This window comes from Mustela nivalis (genome assembly GCF_964662115.1).
Source record: "Mustela nivalis genome assembly, chromosome: X".
NCBI classification, from domain to species: Eukaryota; Metazoa; Chordata; class Mammalia; order Carnivora; family Mustelidae; genus Mustela; species Mustela nivalis.
Window position 1 is genome coordinate 131,755,881 of NC_139040.1, and position 26,699 is coordinate 131,782,579.

Below are 26,699 nucleotides of genomic sequence, written 5' to 3' on the forward strand. Positions count from 1 at the left end.
GCTCTTCCAGCCGGAGGAGGCGAGGCGTGCCCTCCCGGGCCGAGGCGCAATGAAGAGGCGCGAGGAGGGCTGAGCGCAGAGCGCGCGCGGCCAGGGTCCCTTGGCTCGGGCCCGCGCCCGGTCTCCCCGGGGTGGGGCAGGGCAGGGTGGGGGTGGGCCGAGGCGTGGACTCGGGGAAGCCTCTCGGCGACGCGAATAAAAGGGAGCCGGCTCGCCGCGCCGAGCTGGGAAGCCTCGCTGCCTCGCCCCCGGCCCGGGAAGGGCATGGCCACGGCGGACCCCCGGAGGTGACTCGCGCGCCCCGGCCCCTCGGATGCTCAGGGCGTCCCGCTCCCGTGTGTCGCGGCTTCCAGAGGACAGGTGAGGACCAAGGGCAGCCTGGGCACCCGGGGGGGATGGAGTTGGGGGTCGGCCTAGGCAGGGGCTGGGCAGCGGCGAGAAGGCGAAGAGACGCCTGGCACTGTCCCTGGCCCTGAAGCTGAGTGGCCAGTGCGGAGGCAGGAGAGAAGCCAAATCTTGCGGGTGGATTCCTTTCTCCCATACCCGTTCCCTCCCTGACCTGGCGACCTCGCTCCGACCCGGTTTCCAGGGAGGGGCCCGGGAGACCCCCAAGGGAAAGCGAGCCAGCCCTGCGTTGGAGGGGACAGCACAGCTGCGGGGCCTCCTCTGAGTTCCTTGGCGCCCGGCGCTGAAGTTCACCCCCTTCCTCCTCTTCCCCTTGCAAAGGAGGGGAGACCGTAAGCCCGCTAGGGGTTGAGCCGCACGGAAGCTGGAGAAGTCACCAACCGGGAGAGGTGGCTCCTGGTGTGCGGGTCCCAGCAGGGCCACCCGACCTGCGTTCGGGGAATGCCCATCTTTCCCTTGGAGCGGCGCTGGAACCCGGCCAGGGCGCAGGGCCGTGGCGCCGGCTAACTCACTCCCGGCCCAAGCTCCCCGGGTTCCCCGCGGGCCCTCGCCGCCCCGCCGGCTCAGGGAGCCTCCTTCTGCGGCACCAGGCCTGGGCTTCCGTGGGGCGCGCGCTCTCGGTCTCCGGGGAGAGCGCAGGCCACCGGTGGGCGCAGCGCGTATTGTGGGCGCGGGCGGGGGAGCCCAGCGCCGAGGCGGCTACAGTCGGCTGGGCTGCAGGAACCCTCTCGCCCCCGAGCGCAGAGGTGGAGCCTGGATTTCCCTCTCGCGGGGCTGCCTGCACGGTCCGCTCAGAGAGAGGACGCACGCGGGCTTAAGCGCGTATGTATTTCGTGGATGGAAAAGCTCCGGGCTTTGGCGACCCATAAGCCTGTGTGCGCGGATGACTTTGATACCAGCCCTTAGCACTGGCCCAGGGCAGCCGCGTTTCTGTGGCGCGCACTTTGCTTTCCACCGGCATTGCTATTTTTAAGGAAACTTCATTGAACAGATGACAAGCGTCTAAGGTGTCAAAGGGATGGCCAGTGCTTGAGAAAAAGAAAAAGCCGCGGGTATTCTAAACGAGACCGCTGAGGCCGCCTGTTCCTAGACATATCCGAGCGTTCCCATTTTTCTGTGTATGACTTCACGGATTGCTTTCCTTTGCCTGAACATAACGTCACCAGGTAGTGCCTCTCTTCGCCCTTTAATGTCAGATTTTACAATGTGTGTCTCCGATGAACGACGGCGCTGTATCATTGCAAACCTGTGGTTCTTCCAAGAAAAATTAATAATAATAATAATAATAATAATAATAATAAGGATTAGGATAGTATAGAAACCCGCTTATAATGGAATGCATTCCGCGTTAGGGAATGCAAACTCTTGAAACACTTTCAGAAGATATAGTGAAAACTTTAATTCATATCTTTTAAAAAAAGGGAATACTGTTAATAATGACCCTCTTGAGAAGTTGTTGTTGTTTTTTTTCTTTTTTCAAATATATACACAATGTAACGGCTCGGAATTGACATTGGAAGTGGATACATAGTTATTTTAATTACCTTATTGTTATGGAAACCTAAATGTATCTCTCCTTCCCACATATATACACATGTATCCACTCATAAGTATATACGGGCCGATGTATATTTATTTGTGTGTGTGTGTGTGTGTCTATTCCATACCGTCGCTCATCGCAGACGGAGATCTCCAAATCCTAGTGTGAAAGTCTGCAGTTCGCAGTGGCATCCTATGTGATGATTAAAGTTAACGGGGAGAGGTGAGGAAAGGAATTTTCGTGGGTGGCTCGGATCGCTGGTGTCCCTAAAGGATACCACGGGGTGTCTTGGGAAGGTCCAAATCACAACGCACAGTTGCAACCACGTTCGCGGAGCCCAGGAGCTACCTGGCCATAATCAGGTTTCCTGGTGTGGTTCCCCGACAGGTGTCCAGGAACCACGCCCCGGGACAAGATGCCCGCGCAGGCGCATTGGCCAGCCCTCTCCGTGGTGCTGATCCTGCTCTGGGGGCGTCCTCGACCCACGCTGGCCTGTCCTCACCCGTGCACCTGCTACGTTCCGAGCGAGGTCCACTGCACGTTCCGCTCCCTGGCTTCTGTGCCCGCTGGGATTTCTAAACATGTGGAAAGAATCAATCTGGGGTTTGTACCACATTCTTAACAATTTCGGCCTCTTTGCTTGCGTGGTGGGTTTTTTGTTCTGTTTTTGTTTTTGTTTTTCATACATGGATCTGCATGGATGTAAATACAAACGTATATATTCCTTTCTGGGTCTCTCTATTGAGCATGTGTACCTCGAGATGGGCACAATTGGGGGGTGATGGGCCTTTGCTCTACTCCATGTAGTCCTTTCGCGGTGGGGGAGGGGGCGATTCTCTCAATATATCCATCAGCTGCAACCACTCTCATAAGGCCTCATAGCCAAGCATCCACAACTGTAGGGTGTCCAAAGATTTTTCCTCGATAAGTAATTTTCCACATAGTAGCTATGAACAAATGCATCAGACACACATGGAAATATATAAGTAAGCTTACTGCAATAGACTTCAGAAGCTATTAAAATAATTTAAAAATAAATCGCACAGTTCTGATATTCTGTAAGTTATCTGGATGATGCAATCGGGACCTTGGGGGAAAGAGAGAGTTCCGGCAAATTTTGCCTCTTTAAAATATGAATATATTTTATTTTTTAAAGATTTTATTTATTTATTTGACAGAGATCACAAGCAGGCAGAGAGGCAGACAGAGAGAGAGGAGGAAGCAGGTTCCCTGCTGAGCAGAGAGCCCGATGCGGGGCTCGATCCCAGGACCCTGACATCATGACCTGAGCCGAAGGCAGAGGCTTAACCTGCTGAGCCACCCAGGTGCCCCTAAAATACGAATATATTTTAAAAGACATTTTTATGCAACATTTCAGGCAGAACTTGCATATTTTAAAATTCCATGTCATATGCAGAAATGATTTCTACACATCAGTATTAGCTGCGATGAATTAAAGGTACACACATGTAACTTTATCAACAACCATTAGGGCTTCCTCCACAAAATGTAGAAGCCATTTTCTACCACCTGCAAAACAACAAAAATAATTTACAATTTGATGACTGGCTACTGATGGGGAAATTGGGTGAAATAAAATGGCAAAACCTGAATCAATGAACAGATAATTGTATATATGCTTGGACATCTTGTAGCACAGAGTTTCAAAAAAACAAACAAACAAACAAACAAAAAAAACAAAAAAACTTCTTGAATTTTTAAAGGCCAGTAGCAGTAGAAGAAGAGAATGGGAATTAAGACAGTGAGATAAGAATTTCCCTAATTGAAAGGAGTAGATCATCACATAGTTTCCTCAATAAAATCTTCAGAGACCTTACGATTGGTTTATCTAAAAATCCAACCCACAGTAAGGATAGGGCAGTTGGGGAAGCAGTTCATCTTTGCCAGTAGAGGGGATATCGATCCTAAACCAGGTTCCCTTTACAGCCTTACACTTCTATGGGGGCACACGACTTGTGAAATGACAGAGAGAGGAAAGAGAAAAGGACCCAAGACCGATTTGAATCAGGGCAGGACGCAGCGTGCTACATGTGTAGAAAGGGAAATGAAATTCATGTGGCATTCCTCTTCTTTCTTGCACCGGCTGGTGTGCAACGTGGTTCTGTTTGGGGATTGTTGCTCTCGTGAACCACTGTCAGCATATTGTCCCATAGGACTGTGATTCGTCACTGTGTCCCACAAGCCTGACTTCTTAGCAGAGCACAGGGTTGAAGGAACAGTCCAACAGGCTTTCGTAGGGTCCCTAAGAAAGTGTGAGAATAGGGTTGGAGGAGAGTGGTTTCCCACTGTGTGTCCCTCCCAGAACGCATGAATGTACCACCTGTTGTGTTTTGAGGGTCTGGGAGGGGGCAGGGGCGAGGACATCAGCATTTTCCCTGGGCTGTCATGTTGGGAACCGTAGTGGGAAAGATGCCACACATCTCCATAAGTTAACCACAAGGTTAATGATGCGATGGCTTGATCCTAGCAACACCACTGGACCATGGCTTGTCAAGCCGTATATACCACCCTTACAATTTCTGAGATATTTTCCCTCTACTCCTCTTTACGTGGAAACATTTTGTACAGGAGAAACTTCATTTCTCAGTGAGAACCTAGCGTCCATGGGTTGCATTTGAACCAACTCTAAATGGTAAAGTCTACAAATTATGGTCTCCCCAAAAGCTTTGCCACGGGACCAGAACACAGATATCAAGATGCTTTCTCTTCCTACTGATGGCGATAGTCCTTTGAGATGTTGTTGTGTGATATTAAAGCAAAAAGAAAACCAGTTCAGGAATACCCACGCTGTGCCCACATATATTACTTCCATCTGGCTTTATTGAAAACAGGAACTCATACGGCACTTTTTCATTTTAATCAATACCATCACCCTTGTATTCAGGACTTTCTCTGATAATTAATCTCCAAGTGCATGAGGCTGTCATTGGGCATTTCATTGCTGGGGGTTGGGGAAGATGGACTTCTACTACAGCTAGAACTCGGGGTCTGCTTTTCCTTCCAGCCATCTGGAAGGAGGAAGAAACACTTAAGGAATGAGGGATTATTGGCAAAGCACTAATGCAGTCTTTCATTCCCACACAGATGTCTGGGTCCTTGGTCAGCATGGAAAGAGAGATCTGCTATTTACCATGTGGACAGCCACAGAGCTTTTTCAAAAATGACTTTCCAAGTATTTTTGAGTGAACAACAACCAAAAAAAAAAAGCATCCACTTAGTGTCATACTTCTAGACCTCTAAAGCTCTAAAGATTTCTGTCCCCCTTGATGAAAAGACTCATTCTAATGACCTCTTTCTGAACCTCCCAAATGCCCACATGGCCCTTTTTATTTATTTATTTTTTTAATTTTAAAATTTGTTTTGTGATACACACCAGTATCGGTGAGGCAGTTTCCCTATTCACAGCTCTGGGACCAATGACAGGTGCATCTGCTGGTCTCTGATGTCTGTTAAAAACAAGCATCAAGAGGATACAGTAAGCCAGGGTGGCTGGTATGCCCCCCATCGTAGATAGGGGACGACGTATGGAGGTGTGAGGGCGTCCAAACAGGGCTGTTCCTCTGTCCTCAAACACAGTCCTGTCCTGCACCTTGGCAACCACCATTATACCCAACTCTCCAATTGGAAGTCAGAGTTTTGGGGGAACAAAGATGCAAAAGGACGCGAGTGAGCACAGAGCACTCTAGGACTTGTTAAGAAGCACCGAAAAACATCAACATCTTTCTCACTTGTTTGTGGAGACTTTGACTCTCACCTCCTCTGCCCCAAGACCTGCCTCCTCCTTCTGGTCTTTCTTCTTTTCTTGCCTTTGGGGTCTTCCCGGGTGATCCTACTTATTCCCTCTACATACAGTAGAACGTTGTTGTTTTCACACATACCTTCCTTTGTGTTGCACCTTTTCTTAAAACCTTCCAGTCATTTTCCATTGAAGTTGGAGCAAATGAAGAGCTCCCCTTCCCAATGCCTCCCAGCTCCTAGACTGCCTGGTGCCTCCCAAACCAACCTCTCTCACCTGATACTGTTTTCCCCCTTACTTACGGTTTCTCGGGCATCAAGAAATGGAAAGGTATTTCAATTCTGTCATTCATGCCCTGTTAGGTTCACCATCCCAGACAGATTTCACTGTGGAATCCTAAATTGTAAGTGACAGGGACATTACCTCCATTCATCGACTCTCCCATCTTGACTTAGACTCTGGTTTTTCAGCTTCAGTCTACTTGGTATTTGGGGCACTTTTTCCATTTTGCAGAGGGTAGTTTTGATGTGGGGCTGTCCTGTTTTGCATGATATTGAGTAGCATTCTTGATCTCTTCCCATTAGATGCCAATAGCAGCTTCCCAGGTGTGATTGCCAAAGATGATTCCAAATACGGCCAAATGTTCCCTGGGGGGCAAAACCACCCAGTTCAGACCACTAACATGGATGGATAGATAGATAAGTTGATGGCCAGGTAGATAGATAAATGATAGATGCACAGATAGATGGATGGATGGATGGATAGATGATGGATGGATGAATGGATGGATGAGTGAATGGACAGATGGATAGAGACCACTAACATAGATGGACAGATAGATACATAGATGGCCAAGTAGAGAGATAAATGATAGATTCACAGATGGATGGATGGATAAATGAGGGATGAATGAATGGGTGGATAGGTATACAGATAATGGATGGATTGATGGATAGATGGATGGATGGATGGTTGGATGGATGATGGATGGATGGATGGTTGGATGGATGGATGGATGGATGGATGGTTGGATGGATGGATGGATGGTTGGATGGATGATGGATGGATGGATGGTTGGATGGATGGATGGATGGATGGTTGGATGGATGATGGATGGATGGATGGTTGGATGGATGGATGGATGGTTGGATGGATGGATGGATAGATGGATGGATGGATGGATGTGTGGATGGATGGTTGGATGGATGTGTGGATGGATGGTTGGATGGATGGATGGATGGTTGGATGGATGGATGGTTGGATGGATGGTTGGTTGGATGGATGGATGGTTGGATGGATGATGGATGGATGGATGGTTGGTTGGATGGATGGATGGTTGGATGGATGGATGGATGGATGGGTACACAGATGATGGATGGATGGATGGAGAGATAAGCTGATAGATTTATATATAGATAGATAAATCATACATGGATGGATGGATGGGTCAATGAATGGATGGATGGTTAGATAGATGATAGAGAGATGAACGGATTGATACATTGGTGGATGGAGGGATGGGGGGCTCAGTGGATGGATGGATAAATGGATAGTTAGATTGAGGATGGATAGATGGATAGTTAGATAGATGATACATGGATGGATAGGTCTGTTTCCTTCCATCCAGGGGACAGGGAGAGGTCACACAGAATGTCAGGATAGAGATGTGTTCTATTTCAGCAGAAGGAGTGGTACAAAGTAACTACCCTCCACTCCCCTCACAACCCCTTCTGCAGGTGCTGATGTTGGGAAGTCCCTTGTGTTACCAATAATGTAGCAATGAAGAGTTTTCAGATTGGTCAAGGAAACATTTTAACCCATGTGGATGCAAATACAAAACCCAAAACACACCAGAAAGTTGACAAATAATGTAGAGAATCCCTCAGAAATGGCCACTTGTGCTTGTGAAATACAGTGTTGGTGTGTTGGGTGGTCAGCTCTTTCATTTGGTCTTTATAGCCTGGAATGGCTCCTTCTGTTGTTTTATGATACAAAGCTACTTGCCAAGCTACCTCTTTGCATTCATACTAATTCTCTATATTCAACAAATATGTCATTTCATTATTGCTGACACTTTCTAGTGCAAGTTTCCAAGGAAGAGCAATTTGGACCAACTTCCTTTAGAATCTGAATGCTACTTGTTTCCCTAAAATCGCCTCTAGCTCCATGAACATGTTCTTAGTCAAAATGCCCAGAAAATATTCCTTAATGGAATGAAGGAGAATAAAAGTGTCACTTCCCTTTTGACCCTGGTAACAGACATGGACACAGAGCAACAAACGTACTTTGGGAAGGGCACTGGTAGATCTCATTTTAGCATTTTGCTAACTTGCTCCTGGGCAGGCTATAGAATCTTTCCCATATGGGATTTAAGCATTCACTGTTTCTTAATCCAATTACTATTATCATTTTTTTTTCTTTTAGATTTAATAGTATACAAGCTTTGTCAGAAACCTCATTTGCGGGACTGACCAAGTTGGAGCTCCTCATGATTCACGGCAATGACATCCCGAGCATCCCCGATGGAGCTTTAAGAGACCTCAGTTCCCTCCAGGTAAACCCACACCTTTATGAGCACCAGTAATAGCAGACCATTAATGAAGAGTGGGTACGACCTAATGCTCCCTAACGATTAATAAAATTGCCATTTTGGGAAGAGCGTTAAAAACCAGCCTCATGTCATTATTCCCTGCCCTTAGTTCTGGTTTCTTTCTCTGCTTGTGGCTTTGTAAATTATAAACAGGATTTTCCACTCCACCCCTGTCTCTATAGGTTTTCAAGTTCAGCTACAATAAGCTGCGTGTGATCACAGGGCAGACCCTGCAGGGACTCTGGAGCTTAATGAGGCTGCACATCGACCACAACAAGATCGAATTTATCCACCCACAAGCTTTCAATGGCTTAACATCCCTGAGGCTGCTCCACTTAGAGGGAAACATGCTGCACCAGCTGCATCCCGGCACGTTCTCCACGTTGACGTTTCTGGATTATTTCAGACTCTCAACCGTAAGACACCTCTACCTCGCAGACAACATGATCAGGACTCTGCCCACGGGGATGCTGCAGAATATGCCACTCCTGGAGAATCTTTACTTGCATGGGAACCCGTGGTCATGCGACTGTGAGATGAAGTGGTTTCTGGAGTGGGACGCCAAGTGGAAAGGTAAGAGAGGAGGGCAGAGCGAATGTGGCTCCCCACGGCACATTCCTGACCCTTCTGGAAATGTTCCGCTCTCTGGTGTTCTGACGTCGCTTTATCTTGTGAAGGGCACATCACCAAATCAGTATGGGGTGGGGAGAACATTTATGCAAAATGTACAACCTTGATGTTAAGACACTCCTGTTCTATAATAGATGTATCATCCCTCCACGAAATCTAAAGTCAAGATCATTTAATCAGTTATATACAGTTGACTACGATTGTCTTTGGTTGGATATCTGGAGTGTCATAAGCAGCTTTGGGTTCCAGCTGCTTATGGGGGTCTTTCTGTGCATCCCTGTCCTATGAGGAGGTGTTCAAGGAAGTTTGGAAGAGGGAAAGCCAGCAGTGGCTATGACGTTATTCTCTTAAGAATGGGGAGAGAGATGTTCTGCCTTGATCCAGACAACAAAAAAAAACCTGGAGTGATGTGTAGATATTGCAAAATAATAGATTTTGATTCAAAATAAGGAAGATTTTATCTTTTTTTTTTTTTTTTATCTTTCCTTTATCCCTTTCCTCAAGCCACAAGTTGAAACCCATCCTTGACTCCATTGGGTTTACCATATCCCAGGTCTGTTGGCTCATGTCCATCCTCATGGTCCCCAACGTGGGTCCAGCTTCTTCCTTCTCTCTAGGAGGAGAGTCGGGGCTTCTGGGCAGGTCTTTGCAGCCTTGGTGACCCCTCCTTCCAACAACTCCACACAGAGCAGTGGTCAGAACACATTGTCACAGGGACCATGTAGTCTTGCCCTACTGCTACCTGAAAGTCCACTGGTTTCCCATTGATCCTGGGATGGAACGTACAATCCTACAATCCTGTAGGAGTTCCTACACAATTGTGCCCCCTCTTCTGCAACACGAGAGTCCTCCATTTAGTCACTCACTGGAGTCGCACTGCAGTCCTTACACCTAAGTTTGCTTCCTTACACCTTCCAAACTTATTTTGCTCTCAGTGTCATTGGACCCACAAAGACCACACATCTGCTAGATGTTCCAGGGTCTGGCTTAGTTTCAGCACTCAGAGCTTTGTTAAAACATCACCTGTCTTGGGGTGCCTGGGTGGCCCAGTAGGTTAAGCATCTAACTTCAGCTCAGGTTACTATCGTGAGGTCCTGGGATGGAGTCCTATGTGGGGCTCTGTGTTCAGTGGGGAGTCTGCTTCTCCCTCTGTCCCTTTCCCAGCTCATGCTCTTTCTCTTTCAATTCCAGATAAATAAAATCTTAATTTTTTTTTAAAATCACCACCTTTAAGAGGCCTTGCTGTCCTCAATTTCTACTTATTATCTTGTCTTGTGCCCATCTAGGACCTTCCTACACACACACCTTATGTCCTACTGTCATGTGCCTCCAAGTCATAGATGATGGCCCTTTGACTGGTTTATTCCCAGTGGGAATGAAAACAAGAGGACAGATATCAAGAGGACTGTAGTTTTCTCCTTTTCCTAATGCAAGAAAGTGTGGTTCCTATTTATTGGTATAGAAGGAGCATCTAGGTCTGGAGCAGGGAGAGAACATAATCTGGTCTTGCAAATGTTAGTCGGAGGAGACTTTGGGACTCTGCAATAGGCACATCAAGTAGAAAATTGGGCGTGGAGTTCATAAGATGTGTGTTGACTGGAGAAGCACATACGGCAACCATCAATGGATCATGGCTGTTCACAGAAACCTACACGTGGGTTAGGCCATGGATGATGGGGTACAACGAGATCAAGCAGGGTCTAGACCAAGTCATGGAACACTGACTCACTAATGGGTTGGGGGACTGAGAAAGACAAAACAGTGAAAGAAACAGAGCAATGACCAGATTGGGAGAACATTCCGGAAGACTTCATGTTCAGGAAGCCAAGAGTAGAATGTGAATCCAAACTATAGATACTGCCTGAAAAGCAAAGTTATAGCAAGAATTATAAAAGGTACATACAACATGATTCATGGCAAAAGTGGGTCCTTTAACCTGGAACTATTTTCATTGGTTGAATTTATGTAGATTCTCTTGGACTTTTTGAGAAGGTAAATTGTATAATGTCTGTGAATAGAATTGATTTAAAAAAAAAAACACTTTAGAAAGAAGTATTCATTATCCATTGCCACATAGTTCTAAAAATGGTAGTTCCTTGCTACACTTTGTGCTAAAGGGATTTAAGGTCATTGGTGAAGTCACAGATGTAAGATATTAAATCTTGATGGCCATGCACTGAGGATGTAAAGACACACACAGAGACTTTGTTCTCTGGCTGTGTACAAGACATGCCGCTTTGGGGTTCATTAACTTATAGGATGTTTTTTGGTTATCTGTTTTAGGGACTCTGAAGTGTAAGAAGGACAAAGCCTACGAGGGTGGTCAGTTATGCGCCATGTGCTCCAGTCCCCCCACACTGCACCAACAAGAAATTCACAAGCTGAAGGATATTACTTGTCTGAAGCCTTCCATAGAGTCCCCTCTGCGACAGAACACGAGTAAGAACAGTGAGGAGGAGGAGGATCTCGAAGAGGATGGTGACAGCCAGCTTTCTCTGGAGGGGTTCCAATTCCCCCCATGGAACATCTCTTTGAACATGACCGATGAGCACGGGAACACAGTGAACTTGGTCTGCGACATCAAGAAGCCAATGGATCTGTACAAAATTCACTTGAACCAGACGGACCCTCAAGAGATTGACATAAACGCAACGGTTGCCTTGGACTTTGAGTGTCCGATGACTCGGGAAAACTATGAGAAGCTGTGGAAACTCATCGCCTATTACAGTGAGGTCCCTGTGAGGCTGAACCAAGAACTCATGCTCAGCAAAGACCCCAAGGTCACCTACCAGTACAGGCAAGATGTAGACGATGATGCCCTCTACTACACGGGCGTCAGAGCCCACATTGTCGCAGAACCGGAATGGGTCATGCAGCCGACCATAGATCTCCAGCTCAACCGACGTCAGAGTACGGCCAAAAAGGTGCTGCTGTCCTATTATTCCCACTATGCATTAACAATACCCACCAAAGAGGCAAGGCAGTCTCGGAGCAGAAGCTGGGTGATGATTGAGCCCAATAGAGCCGTGCAAAGAGCTCAGACTGTGTTGGAAGGGAGCCCATGCCAGCTGAGCTGCAACGTGAAGGCTTCTGAGAGTCCATCCATCTTCTGGGTCCTTCCAGATGGCTCGGTCCTCAAAGCACCCATGGAGGACGAAAATGGCAAGTTCTCCATCCTCACCAGTGGCTGGCTGAGGATCAAATCGACAGAGCAGTCAGACTCGGGTTTGTACCAGTGCATTGCTCAAGTGAGGGATGAAATGGACCGGATGGTGTACAGGGTCCTTGTCCAACCACCTGCCACACAACCACCCAATGGTCATATGGTGACAATTCAGAAGAACCCAGGGGAGCCAGTGATGTTGCCTTGCAGCGCTCTGGCTATCCCTGAAGCCCAGCTCAGCTGGATTCTTCCAAACAAACGGATAATTAATACTTCGGCCAACAGCTCACATGCATACATGTTGGCAAATGGAACTCTTTCCATCCCAAAGGTCCAAGTCAGTGATGGCGGTTACTACAGATGTGTGGCTGTCAACCAGCAAGGGGCAGATCATTTTACCGTGGGGGTCACGGTGAACAAGAAAGGATCTGCCAGGTCATCCAAAAAGGGCAGACACCCAGGTGGGAAGACTCTTTCCAGAGTGCTAGGAGATGTTGTGGAGGACGAAGGGGGTTCAGGCATAGGAGATGAGGAGAACACATCAAGGAGAGGTCTACACAAAAAGGACCAAGAGGTACTCATCAAAACAAAAGATGATGCCACCACCGGAGGTAAAAAACCCAAAAAAGGGCGAAGAAAACTCAAACCCTGGAAGAATTCTGTAAAAGAACCTGAGACAAACATCGCAGAGGGTCGCAGAGTGTTTGAGTCCAGGCGAAGAATAAACATGGCAAACAAACAGATTAATCCAGAGCACTGGGCAGATATTTTAGCCAGAGTACGTGGGAAAAATCTCCCAAAGGGAACTGAAATACCCCAGGTCATTCAAACCACCACTCCTCCATCCGTGAGTCCAGAAGTGACACCCCTCCTGCCAGCTGTTCCTCCTCCCTCGGTATCTCCTGCATGGACCACAAGCAGTACCGAAGAAACCTCAGCAGATGCATCTCTGTTTGGTGAGGAGGATGAGGTTTCCAGTACTGTGTCCTCAACCAAGATGGGACTGGAAAGTGGACAGGATGGAGGAATTCTTTCTGATCCCAAAGTGACAAGCACACATCTGGAAGAATTCATTGACCATGACTTTTCTAACAGTGAGGATACAGCTCCTGCTGAAGTTGACCCAAAGTGGGCTACAGCCAGCATGCCTCATGCGTCTTCTCCTACTCTGCAAACCCTAGACCTGGTCTCTGAGGAGTCCACTGGTGAAAATACAGCCACAGAGAGCTGGCCTCTAGTAGATGCTGGATCCGTTCCAGAGCCTACTTCAAATGATTATGAGTCTCCGTTGGATGCCGTCTCTTTGGCTGAGTCCGAGACTATACCATATATGCCCCCAGATTTGGAGACTAACCCACAACCAGATGCAGAGAACTTGGAAGAGCTGACCTCCGCTCCTTTTCTGCCCAACACCGTTTTATGGGTTGATGACTCCAGGACATCGGAACCCATAGGAGGGCTCACATTGGGGGAGCCAGATGCTCTATCACAAGGACATCCACAGGGAGAAACAGATGACAGACACCTTGTGAAAGGTGCTTTGAGCACTCAAGGCAGCCTGGTGATTGAAAAGGGCACAGAGGACAATTCCGAGGCCCTACAGGAAGGAGATATGCCAGAGAAAGACCCCACAAACTCCCAAAGTCCTGAGAGTATGGGAAAGCATGTCGGATCTACCACTCTTCTTGACTCGGCCCTGGGAGTGAATGGTGTCACTCCCTTTACACATCCCAGCGAAACCACACTCGGCCATCTCTTTGACAAAGTCACCACCACGGTAGCAGCAGTGATGCCAACCGAGAAGGCCACTTCACCTCTGGAGCTGACCACTCAGCCTTCTCGAAAGAGACCCAATGGGAGGAGGAGATTTCGCCCCCACAGATTCCGACACCGCCATAAACAAACTGTACCCACGACTTTCGCCCCAATGGAGGCGTTTTCTACTCGACCTACTCAAGCACCCGAAGGAAAGGCTCCAGACCATGTGTGGAGTACGCCGGGAGCAAAATCTTGGGTTGACAGCACCGTTGGTATCCCCAAGCAGTTGGAGATGGAGAAGCAGGCAGAACCCATATCCAAGGGGACCCCACGAAGGAAACACGGGAAGAGACCAAATAAACATCGATATTTCACTTCTACGGTGAGCTCTCCAGCCTCTGCAACCACGCCCAGCCCTTCTCTGGAAAACAAACATAAAAATGTCATTGCCCCTGGTTTGGAAACTGTACTCTCATCGACAACCATTTCCCTGACAACTGGGGACCCTCACGGGAGAGCTGCTGTGACCACTACCACAAAAAGTCACTTACCATCCAATAAATTCCAAGAGATGATTCCAGTCACCCCTAAGCCTGAATGGGATGGAGAAGAAATGAAGAATTATGGTGTCACAAACATCGAGGACTATAAAACCCACAGCTCAGTCCCTGACTCCTCCTTCACTAATGCCACATCACCTCCTGGCTCAGAGGTCTCCACTGTGGGAGAATTTCAGGAGGAATCAGCTCCCTCTGGCTTTCCAGGAATGTCACACTGGAATACCCCAAGTGTAGACCAGCCTTGGAGGCTGCAGACAGACAAACCTCTTGCCAGCTCCATGGAAACCTTTACAGACTCACCTTTTCTTAAACAGGTGGAGGACCTGGGTGTTCTTTCTGAGTTTCCACCATCCGTTGCAGCCTCTACACTCTTTCAACCAGAAAAAGAGGTTGTTTCAACCACTGTCTCAAGCATAAAAGTAGAACCATCTTCAAGTAAGGCAGAAACCACCATCCATGCTCAAGATCATCACGAAAGCACTCCAGTTGAAATTAGACCTCGGCATCACACCCCAACTCCTGTTCAAATGGAGAAGACAGCATCCCCACCCCAGGCCACCACTCTTGTGTCTTTGGTACAGACCTTCACGAAGCCCACACCTCTTCCTTCAAAGACACCTCCAACATCAACAGATTCGAAGGAAAATGTTTTCTTGAATTACGTGGGGATCCCAGAAGCCAAAGCACCCCCCGTGAATAATGAGGGAACTCAACATATATGGACACCAAATGAATTATCTACCCCTTCTTCCAACCAGGATAAATTTAACCCAGCTCCAAAGCAGCCGTTGGAAAAGGAAGCCTTGGATGGAAAGACCCCTAACAGTCTTCCACATGGCCACGATGGTAACCACCAGAATGGGAGAGTCCAAATGTTCCCCCTGCCAGCCAGAATTCCTGCCAAACCGATCCTGCCTAGGGGGACAGTGAGACCACCACATACGGCTACAGAAGGCTCCTTTAGATTCTTTGTAACTTTCCAGCCTCCCCGTCACTTGACCAACAAACCAGGAATAACGTCGTATCCTTCAAGGGTTTTGCCAGAGAACAAGCAGTTGACGACGCCGAGATTACCAAGTACGACAACTCCTTTTGTTCCAGTGCATAAGCCCAAACCTGGCATCCCCACTAAGTTGACTGACCCAGGGATGGGCCATTTCAACAGCAACTCCAAAGTGTTTGGGAACAACAACATCCCAGATCTCAGAGACCCTGTTGGTAAGCTTCCAAGTTCAAGAGTTCCCCATCATCCCAATGGAAGATTCCCTTTCTTTTTCAATAAGACTCTGTCTTTCCCGCAGTTGGGAGTTACTCTGAAGCCCCAGACGCCTACCTCTCCCACCCCTGTGATAAGAGAGAGAAAAGTCAACCCAGGTCCCTACAATAGGATACATTCTCAGAGCGTCATTCACGTGGACTTTGGTCCCCCGGCACCTCCATTATCGCACGTGCCCCAGGCCACGGGGCCACCCTCCACAAACTTACAGAACATCCCTGTGGTCTACTCCACCCGGAGCTCCATCCCCTTCATGGCGTCTTCTGGCCAGCCTTCCAGAAGCTTCCATCAGAGCAGCTCAAAGCTCTTCTCTGCTGCAGGGCCCCCTGCATCCAACTTTTGGACGGTTGGGGAAAAGCCCCAAATCCTCACCAAATCCCCTCAGACCGTGTCTGTCACTGCGGAGACAGATGCTGTGTTCCCGTGTGAGGCCACGGGGAAACCCACACCTTTCATTACGTGGACAAAGGTTTCTACAGGTAAGGCATTTACAGGTCTGCATTTTAACTGGAACTCGTGTAGAAGGAGGTTCCTTGAGTCCGTGACCCCAGGCAAAACTATAGGGTTTGGGCAAAGGACAGATGGATGGGATGGCAGGAGACATTTGAACCTAGATACAAGGATATGACTTTAAGGCGATAGGAAGTAAGGACCGAGAGCTCTTCCTTCAGCTCTAAAGTACATGCTATTTTAATGGGACTATGGAGACATGTCCTAGGTTCTTTGGGTAGGGAATGACGTAGGCTCAGAAACGCTTCATGATGCAGCCACTTGCCTTTTCCCAGCGAAGCCTAGCACAAAAGTTTTCCACCACCCCAGTGGGGTACCATGAGGGTAAGGAGGAGTGAGCAGATCTCCCTTCCCCTTCCACTGGCACCAGAGATGAAGCAGCTTCTTCTGGGCTCATCAGACAACACTTTGATTGGAACTTAGGGATATGCTCCCGTTAATTTGCTTCAGCTGCCCTACGAAGCATTGCAGCCTGGAGCCTGGAAGTGTGAGACCCAGGCGGGGCTGAGGTTGGGACTCTGAGATCCAGGCAGGGCCAAGGCTGGTTCCTCCTGAGGCCTCTGTCCTTGGCTTGTAGACCCCATCTTCTCCCCTTGTCCTTTTATGGTTGTCCCTCTGTGCAGTCTGGGTCCTCACCCCTTGTTCCTATATGGACACAAGTCATCTTGGATTACAGTGCACCTTGATGACCTCACTTTAATGTCCTTATCACTTGAAAGACCCCATCTCCAAACAGTCATATTCTGAGATCCTAGGGGATAGGACGTCAGAGTATGAATTTTGGCAGGACACCATTCAGCCCATAACAATGACCTCTACTTGGAATTCTGGGATGTCCAAAGAGCACTCGGCTTTGTAAAAATGACCATCTCTCTGGAAGGTCAAAACAACTGCCTGGTGACAGCGGAAAGTACCATCTGAGAAGCCACGGCCTCTGTGAAAATCCTATCTTGTCCCTCTTCCTTTTCTTTTGTGCACCATGAACACAGCCATATCCTTGAGGCCTGGATTCTGATCAGAGGGTTTTTTGGGTTGTTTTCCTCCCTTCTTCTTCTCCATTTTGGTGTTACAGGGATGATTTATGTTCATAGCACTTGAGGGACCTGTGCATTCTTTGCTTAGGCTTATCTCACCCCCGTTGGAAATGTTCCAAAGTTCAACAGAGGCTCTGGGTCACGGGGAATTATGACCGTCTTTGATCAGCTCGACATTGATGTCATACGTTTTCATAATGATTTAATAAGGAATGTTGCTCGAAGGGCGAGTGGGGAACACCATGGGGTTTTCATGCTAAAAGGATGGTGCCTTTGTTTTCCTGCTGGGCAATCCCGTTTGTATTAATCTGTAGCGTTTTCTCAATCTTGTGTGATACCAGAGCATCGGGGGCCATGCCCCTTCACGAGACATACACATGTATATGCCTCACCACGAGTCAGCTTCTCCTGCCGGCTGCAGCAGAGGGAGCTGGCCAGAGCTCACGCGATGGCTGGCGGTGGAGGCAGGACCCCGGAACCCAGCTGCGTGGTAGATGAACAGAATGCTGTAGCTCAGGGCTTTCCAGTTTTTAAATCTGGGACTTGTTATTCTTCAGAAAGGTTGGGCCAGCCCATCAGGAAATGCCTGCCACAGAAGACCGTTTATTCTTCCGTCTCCGCGAGGAGGGGACCACACAGGGGAGGACCGGGGTCTGTCGGCAGGCAGAGGGAGAGGCGGAAAGGAGTACAGGAACCTTTATTGTGGTTTCTGCGAGAAGAAACAGGCGAGGCAGGGCGAGCAGACTTAGCACCGGCTGGCTGGAATGATTTCAGTGGCCTCTGGAGCGCAAGCAATCTCCTATTTCCCTAGGACCTGCCCTGGGTGGATGAAGGCAGGTGCATGGTGGCCTGGGCATGCAGGGGAGCCCCATAGACAAGGCACTGGGGGTGTAGACTCTGTGTTGTTTGCTTTGCATATAGAAGGTGAATGGCTTGCTGAGTATAGGAATTGCCTAGCTCTGGAAGGGGCCATGCTCCCACCAAGGTCAGCCTGACCCAGATGTCCAAGCATCAGGAACTCTTGGATAGCACAGATCCTCTCTCTGGCAGAGCCCCCAAGGAGATGTGTTATACAACACAAGGAGGACCGGGGCGGGGGAGAGAGAGGAGCCCAGGCCCCGGACTGCAGAAGCTGGCGTCCGACGCAGCCACAATGGGCAGTGAAGGACCTGTTTGTGCTGGCTCCTGCTGGACCCCAGAGCCTGGCCGGGGAGTGGTGGGAGGTGGCTGCAGGCCTGGGGAGCTCAGGAGGTCAACACCCGTCCCAGGACCTGAAGGGACAAGGAGGTCCCCTGCGGAAGGCCTGGGCCTCACGGCAGCTTCTGGAACACTCTGCGAAACCCACGCCAGCTGCCTTTTGCTTGAAGGGGGCATCGGCGTGAGAGCCGAAAATATTGCAGGGGAATGTTCTGTCTTCTCCACGTTGGAGGTGGGGCTGGTCTCTGCTGTTGCTGTTGGGGACGTAAAGGGGAGAATTCGGCTTCCTTCCAACAGTCCCTCTTGGTTTTTCCTGAAAGGCGTAGGTCTACGCAGAACCTGACTCCGCCTGTTCTGTCTTTCAGGTGCTCTCATGACCCCCAACACCAGAGTGCAGCGGTTCGAGGTCCTGAAGAACGGGACCCTTGTCATCCAGAAGGTGCAGGTGCAGGACCGAGGCCAGTACCTGTGCACCGCCAAAAACCTGCACGGGGTAGACAGGATGGCCGTCCTGCTGACCGTCACTGTGCAGCAGCCCCAGATCCTCGCGTCCCACTACCAGGACGTCACCGTGTACCTGGGAGACACTATCGCCATGGAGTGTCTGGCCAAGGGAACCCCAGCTCCCCAAATCTCCTGGATTTTCCCAGACAGGAGGGTGTGGCAGACCGTGTCCCGCGTGGAGGGCAGAATCACGCTGCACGAAAACAGGACCCTGTCCATCAAAGAGGCCACTTTCTCAGACAGGGGAGTGTACCAGTGCGTGGCCAGCAACGCGGCGGGCGCGGACAGCCTGGCCATCCGCCTCCACGTGGCGGCCCTGCCGCCGGTCATCCACCAGGAGAAGCTGGAGAACATCTCGCTGCCCCCGGGGCTCAACATCCACATCCACTGCACGGCCAAGGCCGCGCCCCTGCCCAGCGTGCGCTGGGTGCTGTGGGATGGAACCCAGATCCGCCCGTCGCAGTTCATCAACGGGAACCTGTTCGTCTTCCCCAACGGCACGCTCTACATCCGCAACCTGGCGCCCAAGGACAGCGGCCGCTACGAGTGCGTGGCCGCCAACCTGGTGGGCTCCGCGCGCAGGACCGTGCAGCTGACCGTGCAGCGCGCGGCGGCCAACGCGCGCATCACCGGCACCTCCCCGCAGAGGACCGACGTGCGCTACGGCGGGACCCTCCGCCTGGACTGCAGCGCCTCGGGGGACCCCTGGCCACGCATTCTCTGGCGACTGCCGTCCAAGCGAATGATAGACTCGCTCTTCAGGTAGGGGCCCACTCCGGGCTTTCCATCGGCCACTGCTCTCCTGCACCTGCTTCTCTTTTGGGTGCGGGGGGCCGCGTCCTAAAATGTGCCTGGGGCCATCCTGGGAACCCTCTCCACGGGGCGGGTCAGAGAAGGGAATATGCGTCCAAGACAAGGACGCACAGAACTGATTCCCCGTGTGTGCCACGCTGGAGAGGGGCACATTCCTCCGGAGATCTTGTCTTTATAAACTGGGGACAAACACTGGGACTTTGTCCTTCTCTTTTCCCACCCCGCAAGGTGGGGGAAACAATGAACCAATAACTTTTGTTTTACTGAGTATATTTTAATCGTGTGTTAAGAGATCATGGTAGCTACAACATTTGGGTTGCCTTCTCTGTCTTGCATGATTTCAACCAAACAGAGAGGCAGCTGCACATCTTGTCGTAAAAGGACTTTAGCTTAAGAATGAAACAGTGTTGAACACAAAAAGGTTAAAGGCATGACTAGGACACCGGCTGGGCACATCCAGTTCTAACACTTTATTTTGGCTGCAAAGAAAATCAGATTCTCATCCAGTGCTTTCCATTTCCCACATGTATGGACCTAGCGCACTAGTTCTCAACCCCCCCCCCCGGGGGGGGGGCGATTTTGGCCCGAGGGAACCTTGGACGGTGTTTGGAGACATTTTTGATTGACATAACTCAGGGAATGAGGGAGTGCCACTGGTATGTGGTGGGCAGAGACCAGAGATGTTATTTAGAGCCCTTCTGTGCCCAGGATGCCCTACACCAGAGAGTCATTCAGCCTCAAATGTTGGTAGTGCCCAGGCTGAGACCCTCTGACCTAGCAGGAAAGACAACTGACCTATCATCTATACATCTGTCTATCCATATATCCATCCATCCATCCATCCAACCATCCATCCATCTATCCATCCATCCATCCATCCATCCAACCATCCAACCATCCATCCATCCATCTATCCATCCATCCATCCAATCTATCTATCCATCCATCCATCCATTTTATCTATCTGTCATCTATCTACCCATCCATAGGTCCATCTAACCATCCATCCTATCTGTCTATCATCTATCTATGTCTATCTCTCCATTCATCAGCTACGTATCTATATCTAGATATATATCCATCTATACATCCATCTAACCATCCGTCTTATCTATGTATGTATGTATCCGTATCCATCTATCTATTGACACATCCATCTATCCATCATCTATCTATCCATCTATCTATCATCGCAGTGGTTTTTAGCTAGACAGATACACCACCAGGGAACACCTGTCAGTGACTGGGGACATTGTTGGTGGTTACACTAGAGTGGAGTGTGCCACGGGCATCTGGTAGGTGGAGACCAGGACAGCTTCTCAGCACCCTATGGAACTCAGGATGCCCTACCCCAGAAAGTCATCCAGCCTCAGATGTCAGCAGTGCTCAGGCTGAGAAACCATAGGCTAGGTCCAAAAGAGCCAACATCTCTCCATGACCCATCTCAAGGTACAGGGCACAGAGACATTGGTTGGCAAAATGGAATCACAGAAGCATTAGCGGTGCCATGGTGGAGAAGCCCTGGCTTACGCTGTGTCTTCAGCATCCACGGCTCAGCTGCTCAGGCAGGAATGCGTGTGGACATCAGTCAGACCCAGGAGACAAGGAGGGAAGCCAGCACTCAGGGGCTCTGAGCAGCAGCGCCCGGCCTCCCCCGTCTCTTCCGAATGCAGGAACAAGGCAAACGTGCCTTCTCGCAGCCCGAGTGGTAATGTTAGACAGTTGGGTGGTGCCTGGTGAACCTCGCAGGCTCCGTCCAGAATACCACGTACGCAGTTTTCCCTGGACCATCTCCCAGCTCAGCAGATGTCCTGCCATGTGCGGGAGAACTGTTTTCAGCTCTTCTTGGCACGGCTCAGGCAGTGTTGAATGAACGGCAGCAAAAGAATGTGATCTCATTACGAATGCGAGCCTTTCGGCTAGTAACTCCCCATAAGTCATAAATTGCTGTCTCTGCTGCTTCGTTATTAATAAATTCTGACTAATGACATTCTTAGGAAGGTGTGATTAAACCACGCATGTGGGTTTTGTAAAACGGCGGGCTCTATGCCGTGCCTACACATCGGGACTCTTTAAAAATACAGATTTTTGGATCTTTTCTTGAAGGCCAATCCCTAGGGTTGGATAGGCACGTCTGCCATGCTGGGTCGCTCCACGGACGGTGACTACAGCCCAGGCTGGAATCACCACTCTGAAGTTTCAAAACGCTGGCAGACATGAGCTACTGCACACAGTTTTGGATCCTAAACGCTAAGACACATTGAAATATCTGTGTCTGCTCCTCTGCTACTGATTTATGCGGACCTGGTTTGCACTGTCAACCAACAAAACAGTTTATGTGGTCATTGTTCATAGTTGTTTGCGTTTTAGGTACAGTAATCAGGTCGGTTCTACCATAGGCCGACTTCTTTTCTTCTCCTCCTCCACCTCCTCCTCCTCCTTTTTCTTCTGCAGCTCTTCAACACAGTTCCACCCATGCTGTTCCAATAATGCAATGTTTAGGAACTCTTTGTGGATTTAAATTCAACCGCCTCCTTCCCCAATATCACCGTCATAAATGATGTGTCATTCCGATTTTTCAATCAGGACACGTACAAAGGAAGAACCTCCCAAGTCTTTCCACCTCTTATTCAAAACATGAATTCTGACACTCAAGGACACCCCAACTTTTAGAAAAAGGTCATATGCATAACGAAGACCTTCCTATCATTCTCCCCATGATTGGCTCCTTTGAAGTGAAAATCTTTTAATTTTCAGTTAACCCAGAGGTGCACAGTCATCTTTTCATGTGGGGGAATGCAACGGCACTGGGGGTGCTAGCTGGTGAATGTCTTTCAGCTTTAGGTACAAGTTCTAGGGAAGAACACATCCCACTGATCTTGTCATGTTCTCAAGAACCCAATGTTAGTATTAAAACTCTGGAAAAAACTCTAATCACATGATGCATACAGTAGCCACTTGGCAGTCTCTTGCCTCATAATGGGAGATGACATAATACAAGATGGCCAAGGGTGAACATTGCGTCTGAACCGTTTCATTCAGGGAGAAGTGCATTTCTTTATTGGGTTCACTCAGATTCATTCTCCCCATGGCTGTCGCATTTTGCCTGATTTTATCATTACTACAAGCTGTGCCCTGACCGCCACGCAAATATGCGACGGATGTACACCCACACTAACAGGGTAGAAGTCTTTGACTGCATTTCACATCCTGGAATCAGTGTCCAGGTCAGGCTGCAGAACCGATGTGACATTTTGCAGTAGCAACCATGTACCCAGATAGCTTCTGAGAACCATATTTTTTCGTCTCATTCCAGTGACCAAAAGCCAGAATAGAATGTACAAGAGACTAACATTCTCTTTTTCTTTTCTGGTCAGCTTTGACACCAGAATCAAGGTGTTTGCCAACGGGACCCTGGTGGTGAAATCCGTCACGGACAAAGATGCAGGAGACTACTTGTGCGTTGCCAGGAATAAGGTCGGAGATGACTTTGTCGTGCTCAAGGTGAACGTGGTCATGAAACCAGCCAAGATTGAGCACAAGGAGGAGAATGACCACAAGGTCTTTTACGGGGGGGACCTGAAAGTGGACTGTGTGGCCACTGGGTTGCCCAACCCCGAGATCTCCTGGAGCCTCCCGGATGGTAGCCTGGTCAACTCCTTTATGCAGTCTGATGACGGCGGTGGCCGTACCAAGCGTTACGTGGTTTTTAACAACGGGACCCTCTACTTCAATGAGGTGGGCATGCGGGAGGAAGGGGATTACACCTGCTTTGCTGAAAACCAGGTTGGTAAGGATGAGATGAGGGTGCGGGTCAAGGTGGTGACCGAGCCCGCCGCCATCCGGAACAAGACATACTCTGTGGTCCAGGTCCCCTATGGTGATGTGGTCACGGTCGCCTGTGAAGCCAAAGGGGAGCCCACGCCCAGGGTGACGTGGCTTTCTCCAACCAACAGGCTGATTCCCGCCTCCTCTGATAAGTATCAGATTTATCAGGATGGCACTCTCCTCATTCAGAAAGCCCAGCGCTCAGACAGCGGCAATTACACCTGTGTGGTCAGAAACAGCGCCGGGGAGGACAGGAAAACCGTCTGGATTCACGTCAACGTCCAGTCGCCCACCATCAATGGACACCCCAACGCCATCACCACCGTGCGGGAGATCGCTGCTGGCGGGAGCCGCAAACTCATTGACTGCCAGGCAGAAGGCATCCCCACCCCAAGAGTCTTGTGGGCCTTTCCCGAGGGCGTGGTTCTGCCAGCCCCGTACTATGGGAACCGGATCACCATCCATCGCAATGGCACGTTGGACATCAGGAGTCTCAGGAAGAGCGACTCTGTGCAACTCGCATGCATCGGCCGCAATGAGGGTGGGGAAGCCAGGCTGATTGTGCAGCTCACGGTCTTGGAGCCCGTGGAGAAGCCCATCTTCCACGACCCAGTCAGTGAGAAGATCACCGCCATGGCCGGCCACACCATCAGTCTCAACTGCTCGGCCGCAGGGACCCCAACGCCCACCCTGCTGTGGGTCCTTCCCAACGGGACGGAGCTCCAGAGCGGCCAACAGCTACAGAGGTTCTACCATAAGGGTGATGGCATGTTGCACATCAGTGGCCTCTCCTCTATGGATGCCGGGGCTTACCGCTGTGTGGCCCGGAACTCCGCCGGCTACACGGAGAGGCTGGTGTCTCTGAAGGTGGGCGTGAAACCCGAGGTCAGCAACCAGTACCACAATCTGGTGAGCATCATCAACGGGGAAACCCTGCAGCTGTCCTGCGTCCCTCCAAGGGGCCGGCCGGCTCGTTTCTCTTGGACGCTTCCCAACACCATGCTCTTAGAGGGCCCCCAAACACGGGGACGCTTTTCCCTCTGGGAAAATGGTACCCTCACGGTCCGTGATGCCTCCGTGTTTGACAGGGGGACCTACGTGTGCAAGGTGGACACTGAGTATGGCCCCTCTGTCATGAACTTTCCGGTTATCGTGATAGCATATCCTCCCCGGATCACCAGCGAGCCAACACCCGTTATCTACACACGGCCCGGCAACACCGTCAAGATGAACTGCATGGCCATGGGGATTCCCAAAGCCGAGATCACCTGGGACCTGCCAGACAAATCACACCTGACTGCCGGGGCACAGGCCCGTCTTTATGGGAACAGATTCCTTCACCCCCAAGGCTCCTTGACCATCCAGCAGGCCACGCACAGAGATGCAGGCTTCTACAAGTGCACTGCAAAGAACATCCTAGGCACTGACTCAAAGACTACTTATATCCACGTCTACTGAAATGCCTCCTCCCAGGACACGGACTCCACCGCCATTGCTTGGGAAGTTAGAACAAAGCATCATTTGTAAGAAAGCCACCACGTCCGGTTGGTCAGAACTCTTAACTGATCTGTCATGGTGCACGGTGGCCCCTGGCTGGGTTTCAGGGTTTCTGGGTTTCAGCTGGGTTTCATATTGACTTTGACCTCTGCTTGCCAGCAAAAGGAAGCAATGCAGACATGGGAAGGATGGTTTAGCCTCTCCGGGGACTTTCATTCAGGTTTACAGCAGGATGCCTACCCCCGTCTGGCGTTTCGTAGGAGCTGGGCTCATCCTGAAGACACCATATGGGCGTGTGTAGCTGACCGAAGGAGCACTCACTGCACATAAACCATAGAGATGACCGGTGCCTTGCTGCCTTGTTGAAGACGCGTCCTCTAGCTAACCTGTTGCAGTCTTAACATGATAGAATGTTCTAGAATGACTACCCATCTTTCACTTACTTCCTGTCCCTTTAGACCTCCAGCTTGCCCTCTGAGGGCTTAGAACCACAGGGACTGATGTTTTTGTAACATACGACTTCCATACAATACAGCTACCATTTTATATGGAACTCACTTTTTTTTTTTTTTAAATATATAATGGAACTCACTCTCCCTGGAACTCCCTTTTTATATAATGTCTTACATAAAGACATTTTATATTTTCTTTCTAATCAGACGATGAGGCTAGAAAGAAAGCAATGCTTTCTGTCTCATTAAAAATAATAAATTATTGGTCTTTACAAGACTTGGATACACGAGAGCAGGCATGGAAATATAATTGTAAAAGCAAATCCCCTCTACTGCCTTGAGCAAATTCAGTAACTGCTATTTTACTACCTTCCCCAGCAGCCCTATGGTTTTGGAGGCTGGGATGCTGGATTTCCTTGTTTGTGGTTTTATCTTGAGAGCTGAAGTTGGGGGAGAGGGCAGGAGAGAGCTAAGCCGTGACCCTACATGGTGAATCCAAAGCCTCCTGGAAAAGTCCGGAACTATCTCCCCCACCCAGCCCCCTATCAATGTGTGCTCATGGAAACTAGGACACATGTTATCCCCATGACTGCTTTACTGTATTTTTAAGGTCAATATAATGTACATTTGATAATAAAATAATATTTTCCAAGTAACTGGGCAATGATAATAGTCCTATTTTCCAGGGCAAGAGCATTTTGAGTGATTTTGCAGGTAAAGCACAATTCTTGAAAAACTGCTTTTTCCCCCACCACATTAGAACTATTCTGTTCTCTGCAAGGGTGTATCAGGCAAGGAAACAGAAGCAAAGGCAGTGGCTCCAAGGTGTATTTGATAGGAATATACGGTGATATTCTTTGGTCCTGGAGCATGACAGGTCCAATATGGAGCAAGACCGTCTGGGGTTGGAGATGGGAACGTGGTTTCTTAGCAATCACTCATGAAATTTTCTTTAGGAAAGCCACATCTGGGGGACATATACTAGCCTTCCTGCAACATGCAAAAACGGTCATTCCCCAAAGAAGAAAGACAAAAATCAAGAGAAAGCTTTGGGAAATACATGAAGAGTAGCATTGACAGAAGAACAGTGTTGTCCATCTTTGATGAATGGTGGTCACTGAAGTCAGAGTGTGTGACTTTCCGTGACGCTGTGGTATGCACAAAGGATGTCTCACTCATTAACCC

At 49.4% G+C, this 26,699-nt stretch overlaps 1 protein-coding gene across 2 annotated transcripts; it reads left to right on the forward strand.

The window, feature by feature from the left end:
• Positions 1–26,170, forward strand: LOC309856179 (matrix-remodeling-associated protein 5-like). 2 transcript variants are annotated; one of them, XM_082717000.1, is made up of 8 exons: positions 173–360; positions 1,397–1,571; positions 2,333–2,548; positions 8,127–8,256; positions 8,475–8,865; positions 11,206–16,158; positions 18,786–19,686; positions 23,115–26,170. In XM_082717000.1, the coding sequence occupies exons 3-8, from the start codon at positions 2,361–2,363 to the stop codon at positions 25,021–25,023; spliced, it is 8,472 nt and encodes a 2,823-aa protein (XP_082573126.1). In that variant the 5' UTR covers positions 173–360; positions 1,397–1,571; positions 2,333–2,360; the 3' UTR covers positions 25,024–26,170. The 2 variants fall into 2 exon arrangements, with proteins under 2 accessions (XP_082573125.1, XP_082573126.1); XM_082716999.1 differs by lacking the exon at positions 1,397–1,571 and having other exon boundaries at positions 1–360.
• Positions 26,171–26,699: the final 529 nt, after the last annotated feature.

Coding starts and splice junctions, on each gene's coding strand:
- LOC309856179 (XM_082716999.1), top strand. CDS start 314: ATGCTCAGGGCGTCCCGCTCCCGTGTGTCGCGGCTTCCAGAGGACAG. Junction 361..2,332: donor TCGCGGCTTCCAGAGGACAG/GTGAGGACCAAG, acceptor GTTCCCCGACAG/GTGTCCAGGAACCACGCCCC. Junction 2,549..8,126: donor GTGGAAAGAATCAATCTGGG/GTTTGTACCACA, acceptor TTTTTCTTTTAG/ATTTAATAGTATACAAGCTT.